The sequence below is a fragment of the Eschrichtius robustus genome, chromosome 12 (genome assembly GCF_028021215.1).
Source record: "Eschrichtius robustus isolate mEscRob2 chromosome 12, mEscRob2.pri, whole genome shotgun sequence".
In the NCBI taxonomy this organism is placed as follows: domain Eukaryota; kingdom Metazoa; phylum Chordata; class Mammalia; order Artiodactyla; family Eschrichtiidae; genus Eschrichtius; species Eschrichtius robustus.
In genome coordinates this window covers 88,235,246-88,256,381 of record NC_090835.1, presented here as the reverse complement: position 1 = coordinate 88,256,381, position 21,136 = coordinate 88,235,246, and the positions used below count along the sequence as shown (strand labels likewise).

General features: G+C 38.9%; 1 protein-coding gene across 3 annotated transcripts in view; it reads left to right on the top strand.

Moving 5' to 3' along the window:
* Nucleotides 1–21,136, top strand: part of CARMIL1 (capping protein regulator and myosin 1 linker 1) — a 320,425-nt gene that overhangs the window by 206,287 nt on the left and 93,002 nt on the right. For all 3 annotated transcript variants that reach the window (XM_068559097.1, XM_068559096.1, XM_068559098.1), the window contains exons 18-23: nt 7,805–7,886; nt 8,689–8,788; nt 8,890–8,944; nt 13,433–13,605; nt 15,177–15,245; nt 18,006–18,099. In XM_068559097.1, the coding sequence (XP_068415198.1) occupies nt 7,805–7,886; nt 8,689–8,788; nt 8,890–8,944; nt 13,433–13,605; nt 15,177–15,245; nt 18,006–18,099 (573 nt within the window). The remainder of the gene's footprint in view (nt 1–7,804; nt 7,887–8,688; nt 8,789–8,889; nt 8,945–13,432; nt 13,606–15,176; nt 15,246–18,005; nt 18,100–21,136) is intronic.

The window sequence follows — 21,136 nt, the reverse complement described above, 5'->3', positions numbered from 1 at the left end:
AGGTGGGAGTTTATTCATTCCTATTCTTGGGCCTTTATGCCCACTCTTCTCTCTTTCCAGAACACTCCTGCCATGTCCCTCTTTTTCCCCAAGGCCTCCCTCTCTTTGAGGATCTCGTTCAGGTCCTGTCTCCTCTGTACCTGCATCAGATTCCTACTGTTTGATCTGAGTTTGGCCATGACTAGCTATGCGATCCTGGGTGAATTACTTGATAGCATTACATCTCAATTGCTGCATCTGTGAAAAGGAAACAACATTAGTGCCTCTCCTAGTAGGTTGTTATTAGGTTTAAAAGAGCTCTTCTTTGAAATGTGATGCTTAGAACGTCCAGTACCTATAAAGGTTGTTCACTATTGTTGCTTGTCTGTCTGTACGTTTCTTCCCTGACTGCTTCAGTACTTTGTGGTCTTGTTTTTTTCTAATTGTCTAGTACTTAATGACGGTGACATACATTTGGACAGTGAACCATGTAGTGCCTTGCACAATTATTAAATTGGCTCCTGTATGCTTTCCCAGCTGGGTTGTGACTTTATGGAAGGCAGTATTTGTGTCTTACTTTGCTTTGTGTTTCCTTTAGCCACTAACAAAATGCTGAGCACTAAGCCAACACTAAATAATGAAGATTAATGCTTTACCTCTCGGAAAATTCTAGAAACTGACAAGTCTGAAATCAGCCATATAAATTGTTAGTGCAGGATTTTTTATTAATTTTGAGCTGGGGTGAACGCCAACTGTGTGTGATTTACTAGCCTTTTTGTTTGTTGGGGGGAGTGGAGGAAAGGGAAAATCCTAAAAACCTAACCTGGCATTGTGAAATTTTCATGTGCAAATTAATGCTCTTTCATTTATAAAGACAGACCATAAAACAGAAACTAGCTCTGGTAATATGAATTAATTATTTGTTTACCAGCACTTAATATTAAGGGCATGCCAATAATAAAAATTCCTTATGAGGGAAGGCGTAAGACGAATGAGGACAGAAAGGGTTATTCTCTTAAAAAAGCAAGTTGGTATAACCTTGATTGCTCTGTTAGATCAAAATACTGAATTAGCAGTAACCATATGCTTTACTATCCTGATTAAAGATCGTGATTGCTACCAATATAACATCATTCATTTAATTCTGTAATCAAAACTGGAATGGACATAAGTGATCATCTGATTCTCATGCTTATTGATGAGGAAACTGAGGTCTAAAGAAGCTGAAATAATCCAGCTCACTAATGGCAGAGTCATAATCAAAGTATGCTCTCCTGATTGTTGTTAATACTAGTAATTATTAGAATATTATACAATTAGACATTTTCTTCTCAAATAAGTTGATAGGTACCATATGCCCAAAGAACACTGTGTTAGATTGTCACACAGCTTGTTTTTTAAACTCCTTTGTGATCCTATTCAGAATAACTTTCAGAGACAGTTATATTTGGTGAACCATATAAAACTAACATTTTTGTGGGTCAAAAATGGCAGACAACTATGGAGAACAGTATGGAGGTTCCTTAAAAAACTAAATATAGAACTACCATACGACCCAGCAATCCCACTACTGGGCATATACCCTGAGAAAACAATAATTCAAAAAGAGTCATGTACCACAATGTTCATTGCAGCTCTATTTACAATAGCCAGGAGATGGAAGCAACCTAAGTGTCCATCAACAGATGAATGGATAAAGAAGATGTGGCACATATATACAGTGGAATATTACACAGCCATAAAATGAAACGAAATTGAGTTATTTGTAATGAGGTGGATGGACCTAGAGTCTGTTATAGAGAGTGAAGAAGTCAGAAAGAGAAAAACAAATACCATATGCTAACACATATATATGGAATCTTAAAAAAAGAAAAAATGGTTCTGAAGAATCTAGGGGCAGGACAGGAATAAAGATGCAGACGTAGAGAATGGACTTGAGGACACAGGAAGGGGGAAGGGTAAGCTGGGACGAAGTGAGAGAGTGGCATGGACATATATACACTACCAGATGTAAAATAGATAGCTAGTGGGAAGTAGCCACATAGCACAGGGAGGTCAGCTCGGTGCTTTGTGTCCACCTAGAGGGGTGGGATAGGGAGGGTGGGAGGGAGACGCAAGAGGGAGGGGATATGGGGATATATGTATATGTATAGCTGATTCACTTTGTTATAAAGCAGAAACTAACACACCATTGTAAAGCAATTATACTCCAATAAAGATGTTAAAAAAAATATTTTACACAAATGGAAGAAAAAAATGGCAGACTATTGGCAGTTTCATATGGATCCATCAAATGGCTAGTAGACTTTTTCCTTTATAATTTTTCTTAATAAAGCAGGAATCCAGATCAAATTCTGATGGTAGGATTGACCATTATTGTGATGATAATTCCATCTTCATTTTGGCCATTCATTTATGAATTATATGATAAAATGATACTGCTGAGATGGGGACCCCTTAATACTACCTTAGTGCCATGTTGTTCCACCATCTTACAGCTTGAATCACAGTACTGGTGACCACGTTTATAAAGTCACACATTGTGTTGCTGTTCATAAAAATTAATGAAACACAAAATTATTTTTGTAAATTAAGGTGTCTTGTGACATTTTTCTTCTTAAAGCTAGATGTCCAAATTTAACTAGGTTTCTCTTTGCTCATCTCCATGATACAGTAAACCTCTTTCCTGTAAAGGTACTAGAAGTTACAATATTTTCTGTTTAGAATGCTTGGCACTTAGAGTATTAACTACTACTCCTTAAATCATTCATTGCTTCAGAACTTATGTAATGCTCTTGGAAAAAAGCTTTCACTAACTTGGAAGTTTAAAATTATGCATATGTGAATTTTTTTCTGTTCATTCTCTATTTAGCCACAGTAGACAGTCTTCTTTACTCTTATCATGCCAGTCATAACCATGGAAGAATTCATCACTTCATGATGAATAAAAAGAAACTGATGATCAGATAAATGCCCCACCTGTGGTGGGTTGGGGGGAAAGAAGCTTCACCCTGATGCCATAATCATCTCGGGAAGTCATTTCTACAGGGGTGGCTTACTCAAGATGAGGGACTGACAGACCTAAAATGTCAAATGTCTGTTGTATAATACTGGGGAGTTTCAGATGTGGGCACTGTATGAGTTCAGTGCCCCCTACAAATGCCTCTAAGTACAATAGTCTACCCAAACCATGGAAGCAAAGAACAAATGTGAAATACCATGAAATTTTTTTTCATATTTATAAATAGATCACTTATTTTATTATAAAACAGCTGCTCTCCACTTATTAACTTTAAAATTAGGTTTATATGGGTGTCATAGAAAGTAAACGACCATCATCTAAAATCGTGGTCGAGTTTATTTGGAGGAGAGAGAATGTAACCTTGAAACAGGAATTAAAAGTGTCTAGACAGGAAACTTAGAATAACTTTCCTTAAGCAAATTATTTTGTTTTTACCATTTACTGGTTCCTTTACTCTTCACGTTTACCTTTCTTGGTGCATTATCCTTCAGTACTGCCCTGAAAGAGGCATTTCACATTCATCAGTTTGAATGAGAGAGATTTACACTTCATGCTATTAAAAAAAAAAGTGTCATGCAGATATTTATAAATTATGGAGTTGCTTTCCTACAACACAAACATCCTTGTTATTTAGAAACTTCAATCCAGAATTTGGGGCTGTAATCTTTTGCTCTGTGAGGGCTCAGCTAGTCAGTACTGAAATTAACCTTTCATTTACAGATAACTTCTGTACTTAGAGAAAAAACTTACCTGTTTCACATTAATTATGTTATCATTTCATTTTCTCGGTCTTTTAGTACCAGAAAGGTTTTCTTTGAGAAGAATAAGAAAAAGTAGTCATGGACGGCAAGAGATTGTCATAGCAAACAAAGGGTGGGCACTTTGGAATCCAAAAGGTTCCCTTCTTTTAGCCCTCATTTTTCACCTGTGGAATGGGGATTATACAGTCATCCCTCAGTATCCTCTGGGGATGGGTTTGGGGAGCTCCCACAGATATCAAAATGCACAGATGCTCAAGTCCCCCATGTAAAATAGTGGAGTACAATAAATACAGTTGGCTTCCATATCTGCAGGTTTTGCGTCTGTGGATTCAACCAAGCTAGGACTGAAATTTTGCGGAGGGCTGACTGTAGTAGTTTGCTGAGATAGTATTTGGCACAATGCCAAGCCTAGGGTAACTATCTTTATTAGACCATTAAAAAAAAAATCACCTTCAAAGCTGTTTTAAATCTCTCAAGAATAATTAGTCTCATCAATTTATAGGCACACTTGGTTTTGGACACAAAACAGCATTACCCTCTACGGCCAGGCTCTGAACGGCCTGTGGCTGATCCCAACTCACTCTCAAAGCGTAAGGACTTAGCATCTGTGCAGATGTTCAGAGAAATGTGTGTGTTCCCTTGTCCTCAAGGTTAGTTCCAAAACAAGAGTTTCAAAACTCTTTTATATATAGTGATAGTGATGTTGACATTCATATGCATTCTCCCCATGTACCCCTTTGCCTGAAAGGAGGCAATGGGTGTATACATCCTGGCGTGTGTTTAAAAATCTTATTACTTCATAGTCATACTTCAAGGGAAGAATAAGTCAGTGCTGGGACTGAATTCTTCAAGCTTAATCTCCTTCCAAGTGAGAGAGGAAAATCTCTGATACTTCAGAGAAGACGTAAAGGCTAGCCACAACTGAGGATTTGTTGCAGTCTGGATGTGGGAGTTGGTTCTTTTAAGGAGAAATTTTCCTGCACATTATGCCATATTCATTGCAATGTGCTTTGATGATGAGTAGAAAAAAGAGCATCAGATGTTAAAATTTGTAACAAGTAGGACATTGCAACAAGTCACTAGTAACTTTTCAGACAACTCCATTCAATTTGATAGTCATTCAGCCAGCTTTGAGGTGAGAAGGCGGGTTTGCTTGTGTGTGTCGAGCGCCATCATTGCTGTACCCCTTGCTATCACTTTCCTCTTAGGCTGGGTATGGAATGCAAAATGGAAAATGTTTCACCACAGGATGGACATAAGCAATATAATGCATGCAACTATTTGGAAATGCAAGTATTTCCATTCTCTTGGAAATGACAGTGTATATACAGTTGACCCTTGAACAACACGGGTTTGAACTGCATGGGTCCACTTATACGTGGATTTTGTTTCGCTAAATACCTCCTATAGTACTATATCGTGGTTGGTTGAATCTACACGTGGGGAAGGAACCACGGATACTGAGGGCCAACTGTAAAGTTATACTTGGATTTCTGATTGTGTGGAGGGTTGGCCCCCCCAACTCCCCTCACCCCAGAGTTGTTCAAGGGTCAATTGTATTATATATCTTTCTTGGGTTCTAAATTACCTTTTGGCATCAAACCCTGCTAGCGAGGATATATTGAACTGGATCATGTCAAACTATTTTCTGTTCTTGGAGAATCTTACAATATTCACAGTTTCATGTGAGAAAATTTCCCAGGATAGAAATTATTTTTTCATTGAAAATGGAACCCCTATAGAGGACAAGTGATAAATAGGGAGGTTATTTTATATATAAACCTGTAATATTTGCTACCTCTTTTTAAATGGCAAGTGCTCTTGAGGAAGGAAAATGAATTATTAAAAGTTCTCTAGATTTTAGTTTTCCTTGTTTCTGTACCCATTATGGATGTTTTTGTATTAGATAGAACTATTCACTTAGAACTATGAGTAACAGCTGAAATATTCCACCTTCCTTGAGTGAGACCACACTTCTCTCTTGAAAGAAATGTGATTTTATTTTTAACATTTCAAAAAGTATTGAGTGATTCAGTCACATTTACTCCTCTTTGATCTTGCTTTCTTTTTAAATAATGCTAGTGTGTGGGATCCAAATGAGGGTAATTTAAAACCAGTTTTACATGCAGACACAGCCTCTAATTATGCAAATTTATTTAAAAGGATTTTCATTTACAGTAATGGAAAAGCTTTTACTGTTTTGGGAAAGCCTTAAGCTTTGGGGGAATTTTAGGCATCTAATAACCTGTGAGTTCAATCGAATGTTCTTGTGACTGAAGGTCAGTTATTTTCTTATTTAAGTTTTGGATTTTAGTTTTGGGAATTTATTTTAGTTGAAGTGTTTTTTCTGACTCTGCTTTTTTACATCGTGTGTTGATAGAGACTTCTATTTCTCTGTTCTTATTCTGCTTACTTAACATTTTTTGTTTTTTCTCCTTGGGCTTTCCTTAGCTTGGCCATTGTGTAAGTACTTTATGAATTAATAAATTAGGGTATGATGACATTTTTTAGTATTGGAAAATGTTAGTATTATGCTACAAATATCAGTCAGGAGTATTTATAAAATAAACAGAATTGAGCACTGAAATCTCACTTTTATTTTCCATTTTTGCAAATGGAATATTTTTACTATACATTATAATAAGTAGAGATTTTGTTGTAGAAATTTGACTTCTCAACAGAGAAATCACTAACAGCAAATAATGAAATTGTAAAAACTTATGTTTGTCTTCTCAAAAGCATAATTTTTTTCATGCTCTGAAGATCAAATTATGTTCCTTGGAAGTGTTTGCCTAAATTATTTCCTGCTTTAATGTTGACATAGTCTACATATAACATTCACTTCTTCAAATATTAACAAACTGTGACCTGGAACAGTGTTTCTCAAATCTATTTGTGAAGAACCTGGGTGTTGTTTTTTAATTTACAACCAATCATAAACCAGTACTTTGGCAAAAATATAATAAAAATGGCCGTAGCTCCACACACTGGATTCGTAGCCCTGCAGCTGTGGAGTTGGTTGGCCTTGGTTTCCCTGAAGTGTGTAGACCAGCCTCCTGGGGAGGTCTGCCTCTGTGTGACACACCCCGTCAGAGTTCACATCAGGCACCTCACCGTGATCTACTGTTACCTGAAAAAGTAGAAAGGACTGAATTTAAACACCCAGCTGAAATACTCCTGAATAAAGCAATTCCAAAGATCTGTGCAAAATTCTGCTTAACATGTAAGCAGCCAGGGAAATTGGCAGGGTTTGGTCCAGAGTACCACAGACATATTTCATCTAAAATAGTGAAATAAGGATTCTTTAAATTTTTACATCAAAACTTGAACAAGTAGAAAGTGTTATCAATTTGGTATAGAATTTTTACATAAATTTTAATTTTCTTAAGTGAATAGAGAAACTACCATGTTTCTTGGCACATAGTAGGTTCCCAGTAAATGAGTTTCTTTTCCCTTATTAGATCGTAAGTTTACTGAACAAAGGGCCACAGCTTGGGAAACTGCATCCTGCACAGTGTTTTACACAGAGTAGGAACTCAGATAGTTGCTGCACGGAAAACAATAATACTCTGACCTCTGTAAAATATGCTTTTGGTTTTATGGGAAAAGATGAAAAGGATTTTATAGGTCTTTACTGTCCCCTTTGGTTGTTTTGCTGCTACATGGTGGAGAGTTATACCTTGAAATCTGTAATAATCAAATAAAATAGTAGCCGTATCTAATGTATAAAAGGGATTTGTTAGCTTTCCAAAAGTCAGAAATGAAGAAAATTCTTGTGAGTTGACGGAGACCGTCTTGGCAGTGGTGATGCGGGGTGGCCTCTGTCTTCTGTTTCTTTTTCTAATGATTTTCAGACTTATGTGAGATGGGAAACCATATAATGACTAGTGATTAGCTCTTTACACTGATGATAGCCTTTTTGGAGTTGATAAGTTTTCACTTTTTCTTTGGTGCTAAGTTTGAGACTATATCTCCGATTTTTCATTTTTTTGGCTTTACCCCTCCAGTGACCCCTTTACCTGTTTGGTTTGTGTTTCTCTAGCTGAGATCTGGAGGTGCACAGGTATTAGAAGGCTGCATCGCCGAAATCCACAACATCACCAGCCTAGACATCTCCGATAATGGTAAGTCAGAAATCAGAGAAGAAAAGACATAGAAATGTTATTTGAAGCAAGTTGGTAAAGGGAAAATAATCTTCTAGCCCAATCTAGATGACACCTTAATAAAATTGTTATTTCACTTCTTGACTAGAGGACCTTTTAATTTAACAGAGTTTATTTATGGAATAATTCTGTGCCAAAGTCTTACTAAGATTTTTCCATGGCCAAAAATGAAAAGTCTATGCAGTAAAACAATTCAGACCAAGAAAAAAAAAAGTTATCATCAATACATTGATAAAGATCTGAGTCCAACCCTTTGCATGCTTAGTGGTAATAAAATTGAGGTCTTGTTTATTTATTCAGAAACTTGTTTCATTAGCTTTATTTCTACTGGTTATAGTAGCATGTGCATATGAACTTGCATAGACAAGAATGCAGTATGAATTTGCATAGACAACTTTAACTGCAGTTACTTCCCAGTGAGCAGTATGTCAGAATCTTCCTTCACAAAGGGATGGGGAGAGATGAAATTTTCTGCTGTCATACCTCCCCATTCCTTGTTGACTTTTATTTAGCCACTGATTGCATAAGAGATTTAGGTAAGTCTTTGTGGAGAATGAGTTTATCCCTGTGAAATAAGAGGACATAAAAAGAGGACAAAAAGTTCCTTTGGCGGGGGTTGGGGGAAAAAAGATTAGCATCTCAGGGCTCTCAGGACAGTACAGAAAGTCATCCACTGCCTTGTACCTTTGTTTAATTGTGCTGCACCTGAGAATTTACTTATCCACATGTGTGTTGATTCTCCATTTACTCTGATTCTTTCCAGGTTTAGAATCTGACCTATCTACCTTAATAGTGTGGCTCAGTAAAAACAGATCCATACAACACCTGGCGTTAGGCAAAAATTTTAATAATATGAAATCCAAGTAAGAGTTTTGCATTTTTTTTTATGACAATGATGAAAATAACCAGCCTCCTGAAAGCTTTTGATTTGATTCCACTGTCCACATCTTTAAAATCTCTTTAGAAATCTGACACCTGTGTTGGACAACTTAGTACAGATGATTCAAGATGAAGAATCAGTGAGTATTATTTTTAACACTCTTGCCTAAAATCTGCCGTTTGTTGCTGTTCTTACTAATTATGTCTGCTGGGTTAATGCAGATATGCTTTCAGATAATTTTATCACTGTATACATTTTCTATTGTTATTGTTTTTAAGTGCAATAAATATTTATGCTTTAGTACAGTTTTAGAGTGTACTTAAAATTTACCTACTCTTCACTTTATTCAGCTTATCACTTATTAAAGGAAGATTGTAACTAATAGATGAAAAGATGTATACATTGACTCCTAAGCCCATCTTTTAACAAGCCTTACTACTTCCTAGCTTCAGCTAATACAGTAATCTGCAAGTGTGAATTTTTACTCTCTAGTTGACTTTATAACCTTCTGTCATGCTGAGAAACATGATGTTGCTAATTTGCATTTCATCTAGTAATTATGCAGAATTACAAGAGACTAAGAAAGTTATCCCCCATCTTAAATTGTGTCTAGAGCTCTAATAATCCTTCTTATATTTTTATTCCCTTTAGTTGTTCCTGGCTAAGACTCGGTTCAGGGTAAAGAAATTTAATTTCAAATAGTATCCTATTTAGCTGCCCTTAGAAGTGCATTAGGATAAAGGAAGATATTTTATGGACAAAGTGAGAAGCGCTCTACCATTAATTCCTTTCATGGAAACCTGGTGCATCACATCTTATATTTTACTGATGCTCTTTAAGATTTTGTCCCTTTCCTATCTTAGTCCTATTCAGCCACCAAAGAGCTTTTGTGGTTCCTAACATCCAAATCAATTTGTATAATGAAGATTCATATTATTCATGTTTGGTGGTAGCTACTTTTGTAGGTCATAAGAGTGATTTCCTGTATTAATCATGTGAGATATGTCACATTTTAAAAAAGTATCATTTCGGGACTTCCCTGGCGGTCCAGTGGTTAAGACATTGCCTTCCATTGCAGGGGGTGCAGGTTCAATCCCTGGTGGGGGAACTAGGATACCACATGCCTCGCGACCAAAAAACCAAGACATAAAACAGAAGCACTATTGTAACATATTCAGTAAAGACTTTAAAAATGGTCCACATCAAAAAAAAATCATTAAAAAAAAAGTATCATTTCCCATTTTGAATTCATATAGGGTTATAGCAAATTCTACTATAACTGTAAGCTAAATTTTTGGAGGAAGCCATGCGGTCAGGAGAGATGGAGACTGGTACTTTTCCTTGCTTACCCTTGCCCACATCTCTTTGTGGAGCTCTGATCTGGAGGGCAGGAGAAAATTCTGTTGTCCTGCCTCTTCATTGTGTGGATATAATTTCCAACCTGTGGACTAGAAATGAAACTCATTATTATTTAATGAATTCAGACACTTCTTTTTGTCCTCATTTGCTAATAAACCCCATATTTTGTTACTCTTATACTGGGTTATTAAAGTTAGAGGCATAATTAGAATGTAATTTATACTTTTCAGAATTCATGCAGTTTGTTTTACATATTTAATTTGACTTTATACCACCCTGCTGTATTTGAGATTTTGATTTCCTAGTATTGGCCCAGTTTTAAAAGGTTGGGGAAGCCAGTATTGCAGAATCATATTTAATAATCATTCCCAAATATTTGTTCCTTAGCACATATTTTAGGAAAATTTATATGTTATGAAAAATATATTTCTCAATTTCATGTTTTGCTTATTACACAAGGGTCTTCAAACTCTGTTCCTATAATTTTCAAAGTCTCTTACTCAAAGATAATCTTGATATTTAAAGTACACCGAAAAACATATTCGCAGACGGTAAAGTTTGCTACAAAAATGTGAACTCTGTTACAAATTTGAAAAGTTGCCACTAATAATGTACAGTGAAAAGCCTTTTATGTTCATGTCACAGAAAAGTAGGTGGCTTTTTCAATAAGTAATTACCTTCTTTTTATTTTTTTTCTACTTCTGAATCAGTAATGTGCAAAACTATTTAAAATGATTAGGAGTTCAGTCTTGTGACTATAAAAATTCCACCCATAACTGGCACCATTGGGCTCATTTTTTGGTTTTATGTTTTTAAAGGTTTTTACATATAAAAAGTAAACTCTTTGCTTTTTACATTCTGACCTTGTGTCTGTAGAGCTTATTCTTAGACAGCGTGTGGAATCTTCCGATATTGCACAGTACGTTCACTTGGACAACCTAGACGCACGGGCTTCAGTGTCGCCTTCAACTCTAGACAGTGGTTGTCAGGCTGCTGCTCCCAGAGTCGAGGGATGGTAACATTGAAGGGCCAAGATGACAGGGACTCTTGTTCTGAAGTATTACATACAAACCTGTGTTGTGAACAATACAACAGTATGTGTTTGTCCTTGGAGTCCCTGTAGCAAGGAGACAGATTGTCAGATTAGGCATGTTCAGCTATGAACAGGAATAGTAAGATTTCAAATAGTAATGTTTCCTGGAAGTGCAGTAAATCAAGAAGGGATGACCTTATAAATATGCATGCAATTCCGGCTGTTCTGTTCGCATTAATGGCTCTGCCTATTACTTTTAAGTGTTAACTGGGGTGTATTAGGGTTTGAATATAGTACTGGAATTGGTGCTCTCCAGCTTGGAGACTTGGCAGTTTTCCAGTATTAGGAAGAAGCCGTAATGTGTCATTTTTGTAGGCATTGAATAGAGCTTATTGAAATGATGGGAGATGCGATTACAGCTTTTTATTAAAGCAACATTGCTTATGTTTTCATTTAAAACATGAAGTTTCCGGAGTCTGAAGCATTTTTCGTTTAGTTTTTTTTCTATCTACTGGAACGTAGACTCTTAAGAAAATTGAAGCTCCCTCCCTAAACCTGCCTGAGTCTAAGATTATGCAGGCTTTTGGGCTGAGGTTTTAATTGACTTGGCACTTACTATGCCATTTAACCTTAAAAAATTTGATTCTAATTTATATATAATATTACCTTTTGATTTTACCATAGATGTATTACGTTTAGAAAACATCAAATTTGGACAATAAGAACAATCGCTCGGGAAAACTAGAACCAAATGCATAATACCAGTTTGTGGACATATGAGTCTTGAAACTGTCAACACTCTCATTCTGCCTCCTGAGCCTTTTGGCAGATGTGCCTGGAACAGGTGTTCTATTAGAAGTCCATGTTCAGTGGTTAGGTGGACACGAATACACCCCACGATTTGTGCGGGGGTCCTACAGACCGCCTAGGCACATCTCAAGAACCCCAGTCCCACGGGCCACCATGGAACCTGGTCATAGATGATCCTAGAAGCTGCTTCCAGCATCCACCTCCCTGTAATGTCCGAACTGCTTATGGAGTTAGCATATACAATTGTTGAATATGGCTGGGCCAGTGTAGACCACCGCAGGCAACCCAGAAGACATCCAAATCCCCCGGAGAAGTCTTAGTTCTGACTTTCAGAGCAATATTGTCTTAAGTCCTGGAATTCGCACCACCTCATTAATTCAGTTATGGCTGAAATCAGGGATTGCAATTTAAATACCCACAGGGCTAGGAAGGTGACATAAACAAGTGTGAGCTGGGTGTAAGTAGGGAGCCCATTCTTTTTTTTTTTTGTCAGATACGCTGTAGGCCAAACAAAACATGCCTCCAGGCAGAGGGCTTTCAGTCTCTGGTTTAAATAGACAGTGAGTGGATTGGCTTGGGTTCACCACACAGCTTACAGTAATGAAAGGGTCACACACACTTGACTTTTTTTTTTTTTAATTTTAAGTGTGTCTTTTGATTGGATCTTATAAGACAAAGCTAAGAGTGAGGATCAAAAAGATCTCGGATAAGCCAACAGGGGCAATGTTGTGCAGGAGCTGAAAACACAAAATCTGCAACCGGCCTGTCCGGTTCCTGTTCAGCTACTTTCTGTGTGACCTTGGTTGAATCACTTAACCTTTTCGTTTCTTACTTGAGAAGTAGGGGTAACAATACCTAATGTAATAATACTTAAGTATTAGGTTACTGGGAGGATTAAATGAGTAAATATATGTAAAAAGCTTAAATAGTGGTTAAATGTTCAATAAATGTCAGTTATTATTGATCTTGGCTGGGTTTTATTTTGCATTTACTACTTCTAGTAATTTAGTACTAGTATTCCTCTACTAGTATTTTAAGACGTCATTTTACCTTGCATAGAAATAAAATGGGTCAAGGGATAGTGTTGCCATACTGAAGCGCAGACATTTTTGTGTAGTATTTTTATTTCTTTCTTCCCATCCTCCACTGCAAAAGAGCTGGCATCTGCCACATCTGCCACAGCTTCCCTTAGAAGAGAGGTGGCTGATATTCAGCATTAAGACACACGCTCTTCATGTTTGACTCCAAAGATCCAGAACCTTCAGGTCCCATTCATCAGTGTCTTTTGGCCAGAAGTTTCCAAATGAGGCACTTTGTGTTTGTGTGGTGGGTCCCTCCCCTGATGGTTCTCCATGAAGTGGGTCCCAGCGAGCCGCAGCAGCTCTGACAACACTGTGTGAGCGCTGCCTGGTGTTCCCTCCACAGCCTCTGCAGTCCTTGTCCCTGGCTGACTCGAAACTCAAGACCGAGGTCACCATCATCATCAACGCCCTGGGAAGCAACACCTCCCTGACCACAGTGGACATCAGTGGGAATGGCATGGGGGACATGGGGGCAAAGATGCTGGCCAAAGCGCTGCAGATCAACACCAAGCTCAGGTACGCAGGCCGGGCCCTCGGCCCCGAGGAGTGGATGCTGGTTCAAAGGAAGGTCTGGAAGAGGGTCTGACCCAGCAACCGCTGGGGGGCCGGCTGTGTTCGCGTGAGGCCTCAGTTTCCCAGGCGAGCAGCTGGGAAGCAGAAGCGACAGCTTCAAGTCTTTTTTCAAAATATGGAGGAGGGCGTTCCCAAATTTAGACACAGTCGTTCCTTCAAACTGCTGTCTTAAAGGTTTCCGCTACGAGGCAAACCTGACTGAGAACCATTGCAGTTTCCCATTTCACAGCAGCGTTGACAGCTGACTGATGTGTCGGGAAAGGCAGGGGGCAGCAGAGGAGGGGTTTGGGGGCAGAGCTGGGAAGACTGGAGGAATAACACAAAGGGCTTCCCTGTACTTGGTTGTGAGCCCAGCGTCTTATCTTCCCTTCCCACTCCTGCGACATAAAGACCTAAAGCCCAAGGGATCCATGAAGTCCTCTGGGTCGAAGGCAAGTTTGTACTGGATGCGAACTCTTCTTTTCAGTGGTTTTCATCCGTAGTGCTTCCCAAGCATGGCTTTTCTTAAGGATGAGCTATGCAGTAACCACTTCTCTTAGGGACTAGTTATCTGGTCACATGTTACCATCCATCGTTCAGAGAGATCCAGTTGCTACCTAGCCCAGCAGTCTGGTGAAGGAAGAGTTAATAATTCACACTGCTCCTCAAGGGCTTTTTCTGGCTGTTTCCCTTGCTTCCCAGTGTAAGGCAGAGCCTGCACCTTCTGTCTAAACAGAAGGCAAAAGCCAAAATCAGCAGTTTCTTTGAAGGTCAGTGTGTACGTGAAGAAGGTCGTTGAGGTTAAGAAGAGAAAGCAATTAGAGGTTGTGATCCTGGGAGCGTTCAGACAAATAAAAGCCATTTCATGTGTCGGGTGAATTGACAAATCCTAAAATACTTCTGAAGTATTCACATTCTGAAAGGAAAGTAATACTTTTCTTCCAAAAGAGATTTTGTATTTAAAAAGTAAACCACCTCCTAGGGTAACTGAGGTTTATCATCAGAGTGAACTCAGTTGCTGGGATTGCTGATCATATCATGTCAGGGCAATGATGAAATGTCAGAAAATATGACCACTTTGTCCCTCTAGTTGTTTAGAATAGAAAAAAGTCTCAGTATCTGGAATTCTTTATGTTGGACATGAGACTGTTTAGCCTCTTGTATAAATAGCTTCAGCCTCAGACTTGAATACTAGAATGCTGTTTGGAGAATATGTTGGGAGAATATCAGGGAAATCAGGTTTTAGGGCTTTCTGGCTAGCAAAGCATTAGGTGACTTAATGGTAAGTTAATGTGTGTGCTGTTGCTTTTAAGTATGGTTTTTTTCATAGTACTTGAGCAGAGAATGGCTTTGGAATCTAATGTTGGGGGAAATGCTCATCCTTGCTTTGTTTGAAACAAAGCTGAACATTATTCCTTGCTCATTGTACTAAAATACCTAGATGGTGTTGCCTATAAGAGATTTATCTGCAATGGGAGAATCATTTCCTCCATTCTTAAGTATCTGATCATTTATGTGATTTGGTTTCCAAACAGGACTGTTATATGGGACAAGAACAACATTACTGCCCAAGGCTTTCAAGATATAGCTGTTGCTATGGAAAAGTAAGTTTTACTTAGGACTTCTTTCTAGAAAAATAGAAAAGAACCAGTGGTGTTTGTGTCTCTGTGGGGTAATACAAGTAGCAATAGATTGGGAATCAGAAGGTCTGGGTCTGATTAGTCTCCTGCTAACCAGCCATGGGACCTGGGAAGACGTTGACTTTCCTGTGGTGTGAGTTTCTTCATCTGTAAAATGAGAGCAGAGATGCTTATTCCGCTGAACACACACGATCATGGTTGCAGGGGGGTGGGGTGGAGGGGGCTACACAGCGGTCACCTTGCTTCTTTCTCCTTGTGGTTTTAAATCTCCTTCCACTGGATCTCACTTTTTTTGCCCAGGATGACAACTCTGAATCCAGTGGTGAGAAGAAAGCTGAGGTCCAGAAAATAAAAATGAAATTGGTGAAATGGCAAGGCTAGGGCTCAGTGGTCTCATTTCTGTAAAAGGCTTTTTTTTATTACCTTCGTAACTAAAGTCTGCAACTATTATTTATTGTCAAATTTACTTTCGTAGTAAACTAAATGAGGAAAGAAGAATACAAATGTGGCTGAAAAAAAATGCTAGAAATCTGGTTCTTTCTGAGCTTTTCAATCCTCATGTTGTATTCTAATGGTAGAAATGATCAAAGCAGATCTATAGCATTAAAAACGAGAGGTTACAAAATGTAGGAGGGAAATTAGGGGCCAGTAGCATAGAAGTTGGGCCTCTTAGGAGGGGGAGAGGGTGCGTATTATTTTGTTTTCCTCCTTTCACGGCCCCTCAGGTGGAGCTGTCATGCCCAACATGGTGACCTGGATAAAAGCCTAGACCTGGAATTAGGAGCCCTCCATTCAGTCCCCAGCTCTGTCACCAATAAGCCTGTGATCTTGAGCCTATGATCATTTCACCTCATTGATGAATTTTTCTTTTATAAAGTGAGAAATCACAGTAAATTATCTCTAAGTGGCTTCAGTTCTAAATCCCGTGGTTCTCCTTTAGCCAGGAAGTCAAAGTTGCTGCCACCACCGGCCATCACTAAGCGTCACTAAACAAGGCAGCTTATACCATCAGTCATCATGGCCACCTCTCCCGGGAGCCTTCTGTGACTGCAGAACCTCCTGTAATTACACCTGTTGCACACAAAACCTTTGAATGGAAACATATATGTACAGATTGCTGCATTTGGGTGCTAACAGCACAGCTGCCACTCTAATGACGTTGCAGACTGCCAGCCCAGGCAGGTCTTTGTGAGAAGCCAAGAGGATGCACCCCCAACACTCCACGTTTCCAGACTGAAAGCAGAACTCCCTGATCACAGTCTGTTATGTACTCTGTGCTCCAAGATGCCAATGGTGTGAAATCACATTTGGTTTAAATAAACCACGCTGGTCTGAAGCATGATGAAAAGTGGATGAGGGAAAAGAAAATCTTCAGGGCTGCAGAAAGAGACGTATTATCTCTTAGTTTCAGTTGGCTGGTTCCTCTTAAGTCAAACAAAAGCAATTTTGCTCAAACAAAGCTAAGGTAAAAATTAAAGTTATAGAAATAACAGCCTTGTCTTTGCAGATTATTTTACTTTAAGCCATCTTGTCAGTTGGACTGGATGAAGAACAGTTGTTTTTTTTTCCCATTAGGTAACCATCCAGATTGGCTGCTTTTATTAAGATGACTGTTTATTTTCTTTATTATTTCTTCATTATTAGTACCTATTTTAGGAATTAGTTGTTAATTTATTCTTCCAGTAGAAGCCATCTGACTATCCATAAGAGTCATACCATGAGTGCTGCTTGTTGTTTAGAGACCTGAAACAAGCCAGCTGTGGGATGCCTAGGTACCAGTTGCCGACACGTGGCCCACAAGGTCATCCTTCCTGAGTGTCTTGTTGTAGAAACAGATGCATTCTGGTTGGGAGAGAGGAGGCATCTCCAGGGCTAGAGTTTGTGGTAGGGGAGCAGGTGTGAGTGTTCATCCAGACACATAGCACTTTGTAGCAAGTTCAGGAGCAGAGGCCAGAGTGCAGATTTAGAGTTCTCACGCAAAAATGACTCACCCTAGCATTCTTGTGTCTAATCAGCCAGGCAACAGCCGTGTGAGGTATTAAATAGACCCAGAGTTCCACAGTTGCTTTACTTGGTGTCTAGAGCTTGGGGCACTCGGGCTGGTTTGGGGTGCCAACTGCCAGAACCTGCAGAGGTCAGGGTGTTGAGCCAGCAGGAAGGTTTTCTAAAGACAGTCACTGGTCTCGGACTTGGTTATTTAAAGGAGCCCAGAGCCTGAACAGACTGTTTTTGGGGATGCTCACATCCTTGGCTTGGAGAGCAAATGTTTTGGTTCTATTTTGGGTTTTTCCTCTACTGTTCTGGGTCTGTCTGTCACATTGTCACTGTGGTAATCAAGTTACCTTCAGATCTGTTGGTGACTAAAATCCAAGTAGCAAGTTGATGCTGGACTTTTTTCCTAGCCTTTCTCTCAGGCCATCTCTCCAGTTCCAATTTGAAAATCCTGTCCTTGCTGTAATTGAAAACTGAAAGCAAAACAACAAAACCAGATTCCTTCAAGTTGTGTAGGTTTTGTAGACAGCGTGAACTGACGAGGTCACTTGTGGTGTCACACAGGTGGTAGGAAAGAAGGCTGGCCTGCAGTCGAGGGGCCTAAGATGGTCCGGTAGTTTAGAATTTCCTAAGACACTCTGGCAAGTCTCTTTTCGGATTTTAAAAAGAGTGCTGAATTAAGATAATAGGAAGTTATTTTCAAATAAACATACCATTTTCTCCTTTTTCTAGGAACTACACGTTGAGATTTATGCCAATTCCTATGTATGATGCTTCTCAAGCCTTAAAAACAAACCCTGAAAAAACAGAAGAGGCTCTGCAGAAGGTATTGAAGGATCAGTAACTTAATTATGATAAATTCACATTCGAGTGGAATTGTGTGGATAATACATTCTGAACATACGAACAGTGCTTTGTATTTTACAAAGCTTTTTTCACATTAGCTTGTATTCTTATGATCATGACTGGCATAATGCATGACTGGGGGAGGAATAAAATAAAGACTAAAACTTGTCATGAAATTTAAGTGGAGTAAAATAACATTCTTACAGCATCAACATGCCAGACTTAGGCATGGATAACTCCCTCTTCGTCCATTGGAGAATGTGTACAAGTGAATGACAACTAACACAACCTTCATCCCCTTCATCCTCAACAGCTAGAGCCTTCCCTTCCTTCTTCATCGAGAAATTTAGGGTATTACTGAGATCTCGCTTTACCACCTTTGTCTATAAATGTGTCTGAATCCACACCCATGCCCACCTCCTTTCTGGCAACCCCAGAGGATGATGGGTACCTTCCCCTTCAAAGCCCAGCCATCTTCAGTGCCTTTGACCCCAACATCTCTGCCCTGTGCTGGAAACTTGCCCTGTGAGTCATTCCCTAGCTTTTTCATATCTTCATCCTTCTCGTTCTATGGTTATGGCTACCTTTCTCTCTACTTTTAGATGTGCTCAAATATTTCCCATCCGAGGAAGCCTACTCCACCTTTATTATGGTGTTATTTGGGAACTCTTCTAAATCTTTCTTCCCTCTTTGTTCTTTCATCTGGTGGTACCACCCTCTGTCCAATCTCCTAAGCTTGACTTTTTTCCCTCTATATCTTCTGTAGCCAATCAGTCACCAAGTTTACTGATTCTAGCGCATAAATCTCTTCATTAACTCTCCTTCCCTCTATTCCTATAACAGATACCTTTATTCAAACCTCATCCTCTCTCACCAGGATGATTACATCCTCTTGTCTGTTTTCCATGCTGCAGTCAAAAATAGCCATCTTCCTTCATGGTGAAGTTGATCAGACTAAAACCTTCAATCCATTCCTCCCGGTGGCTTTTAGGATTAAAGCCTAATCTCCTTAACTTATCATGAATTTCTGCCCAGAATCTGCCTCCTATTCACCACCAATTTCATCTCTTACCAACCCTTAGTCTTTGTTTTGCTCTACTTCAGGGAACTTGTTAGAAATGCAAATTCTTGGGCCTTAGAAACTGGGGTGGGAATTATACATCTGTGTTTTTCTGAGTTGTCCTGGTGATTGTAACATTTGAGAATCACTGAGAATCACTGCTCGAATCTAGATGATACTCGTGCTTTCCCCACTACTGTGCATATCTGTTGAGATTGAAATCAAGGGTCAGTTCATCCAGAAAGACTTCTTGGAGTCCCTTTTCCCTGCTAGGTAGGTGGTCTTCTCAGAATTTCCTGTGGTTCTCTCTGTCACTGGCCTTGTGACCTTGTTTTAAGTTACCTGCCTCTATTTTTTTTTTTTTTTTCCTCCCAGCAACTGTGAGCTCTTTGAAGGCAGAGCCTATATTTTTCATCTTGTTTTATTCTCAGAAGCTAGTGCAGTACCTGGCATGCATGGTTGGATGGATGTTCTTCAGACATTCAATGAATTAAAGAGAGTAAGGTTGGGAGTGGAGGGGAGAGGCAGCTGTGGTGTAGCAAAAGAAACTATCTAAGGTTTGGATTCAGAAGATCTGACTAAATCAAACTCTTCCCAGCATTGTAAGTTCAGTATGTATTTAATTTTTCTGAACTTTAGTTTCTCCATCTACATAAAAAATAAAGCTACACGATAACTGTATTTAGCTGACACTTAGCATATAGTTTATACTGGGTGTCTGACACTATTTTAAATGATTTACATAAATTAACATCTGTCATCTTTAAAATAAACCTATGAGGTAGGTTCTATTATATGCTCATTTTACAGATAAGAAAACTGAAGGACAGAGTGATTAAGTAATTTGCCTGAGGTGTCCATGAGGATCAAATGAGGTGGTATATGTGAAAAGCAGTTTGTAGACCATAAAGCAATATACAAATGTTCGATATCTTTACACTTTGCTAAAGGATATTAGTCAGCTTATAACAAAAGACATATTCTACAGAAACAAGGTTTCTGGTTTCAGATTAGACATGTAAAGAGTTTGGAAGTCATCATTCCTATCCTCACAACAAGAAAAAATAAGCTTAACAAACAAAATCAGTGACTTTTCTTAGGTCTGCCAGAGAATTGAGGTTACAAGGCAAACTGTCACCCTGGAAACTGGAGAGATGGTGATACAGAGAATCACAGAGAATCAAAGCTGAGATCAGTTTACCAGGGGCAGAAGCTAATGGAGCTGGTAACTCAGAGGAGTGCTTAAACAGTAATTGATGAATTGCTGGAGGCTTAGTGTGGACTAGTTTACGAGCTTAAAAAAAAAAAAAAGAAGAAGAAGCTAAATACTCCTAGGTGCTTAGTCTTAGGGAGGCCCTGACCTTTGCATGGGTTTTAGTTACAAGAACCCCAGGTTATCACAGTGAAGATTGAAGGAGGATAATTCACTCATGTTTCTGGCAGGGGGAAGGGAAAAAGTAACCATTTTGAAATACACTCAGAGCATGCTGTTCTCCATAACAAAGGCCTACCCTCAAGAGAAACTATTCTACCAGAGCCTTATCTGACATGGTAGAAGACAATTAGACCACTGCAGCCCCTTCCAGCCTTCCTGTTTCACATAAGGGAGGAAAAAAAAAAAAGACCAAGAAACACTTCTGAAGGTCACAGTCCAGGGACTCAGGCCTGGTTTAAAAAAAAAAAAAAGCCTAAATTTAATCATAAGATTATAGAATGCTTCCCCTCCCTATTATACTTACATCACATATCAATTATAATAACACTGAATTACAACTAAGCAAAGCGGTAAGACACTTTATTTAAGGAGGCATTTCTAGGGAAACCCCAAAACAGCAGGGGAGACATAAACAAGGTCAATAGAAGAAATTAACTGGCATATACAGTTACAGCAGACATTCAACACACCTCAGCTTCTAGCCAGAGGAACATAAAAGCCTCACATTAGAAGACTGATTAC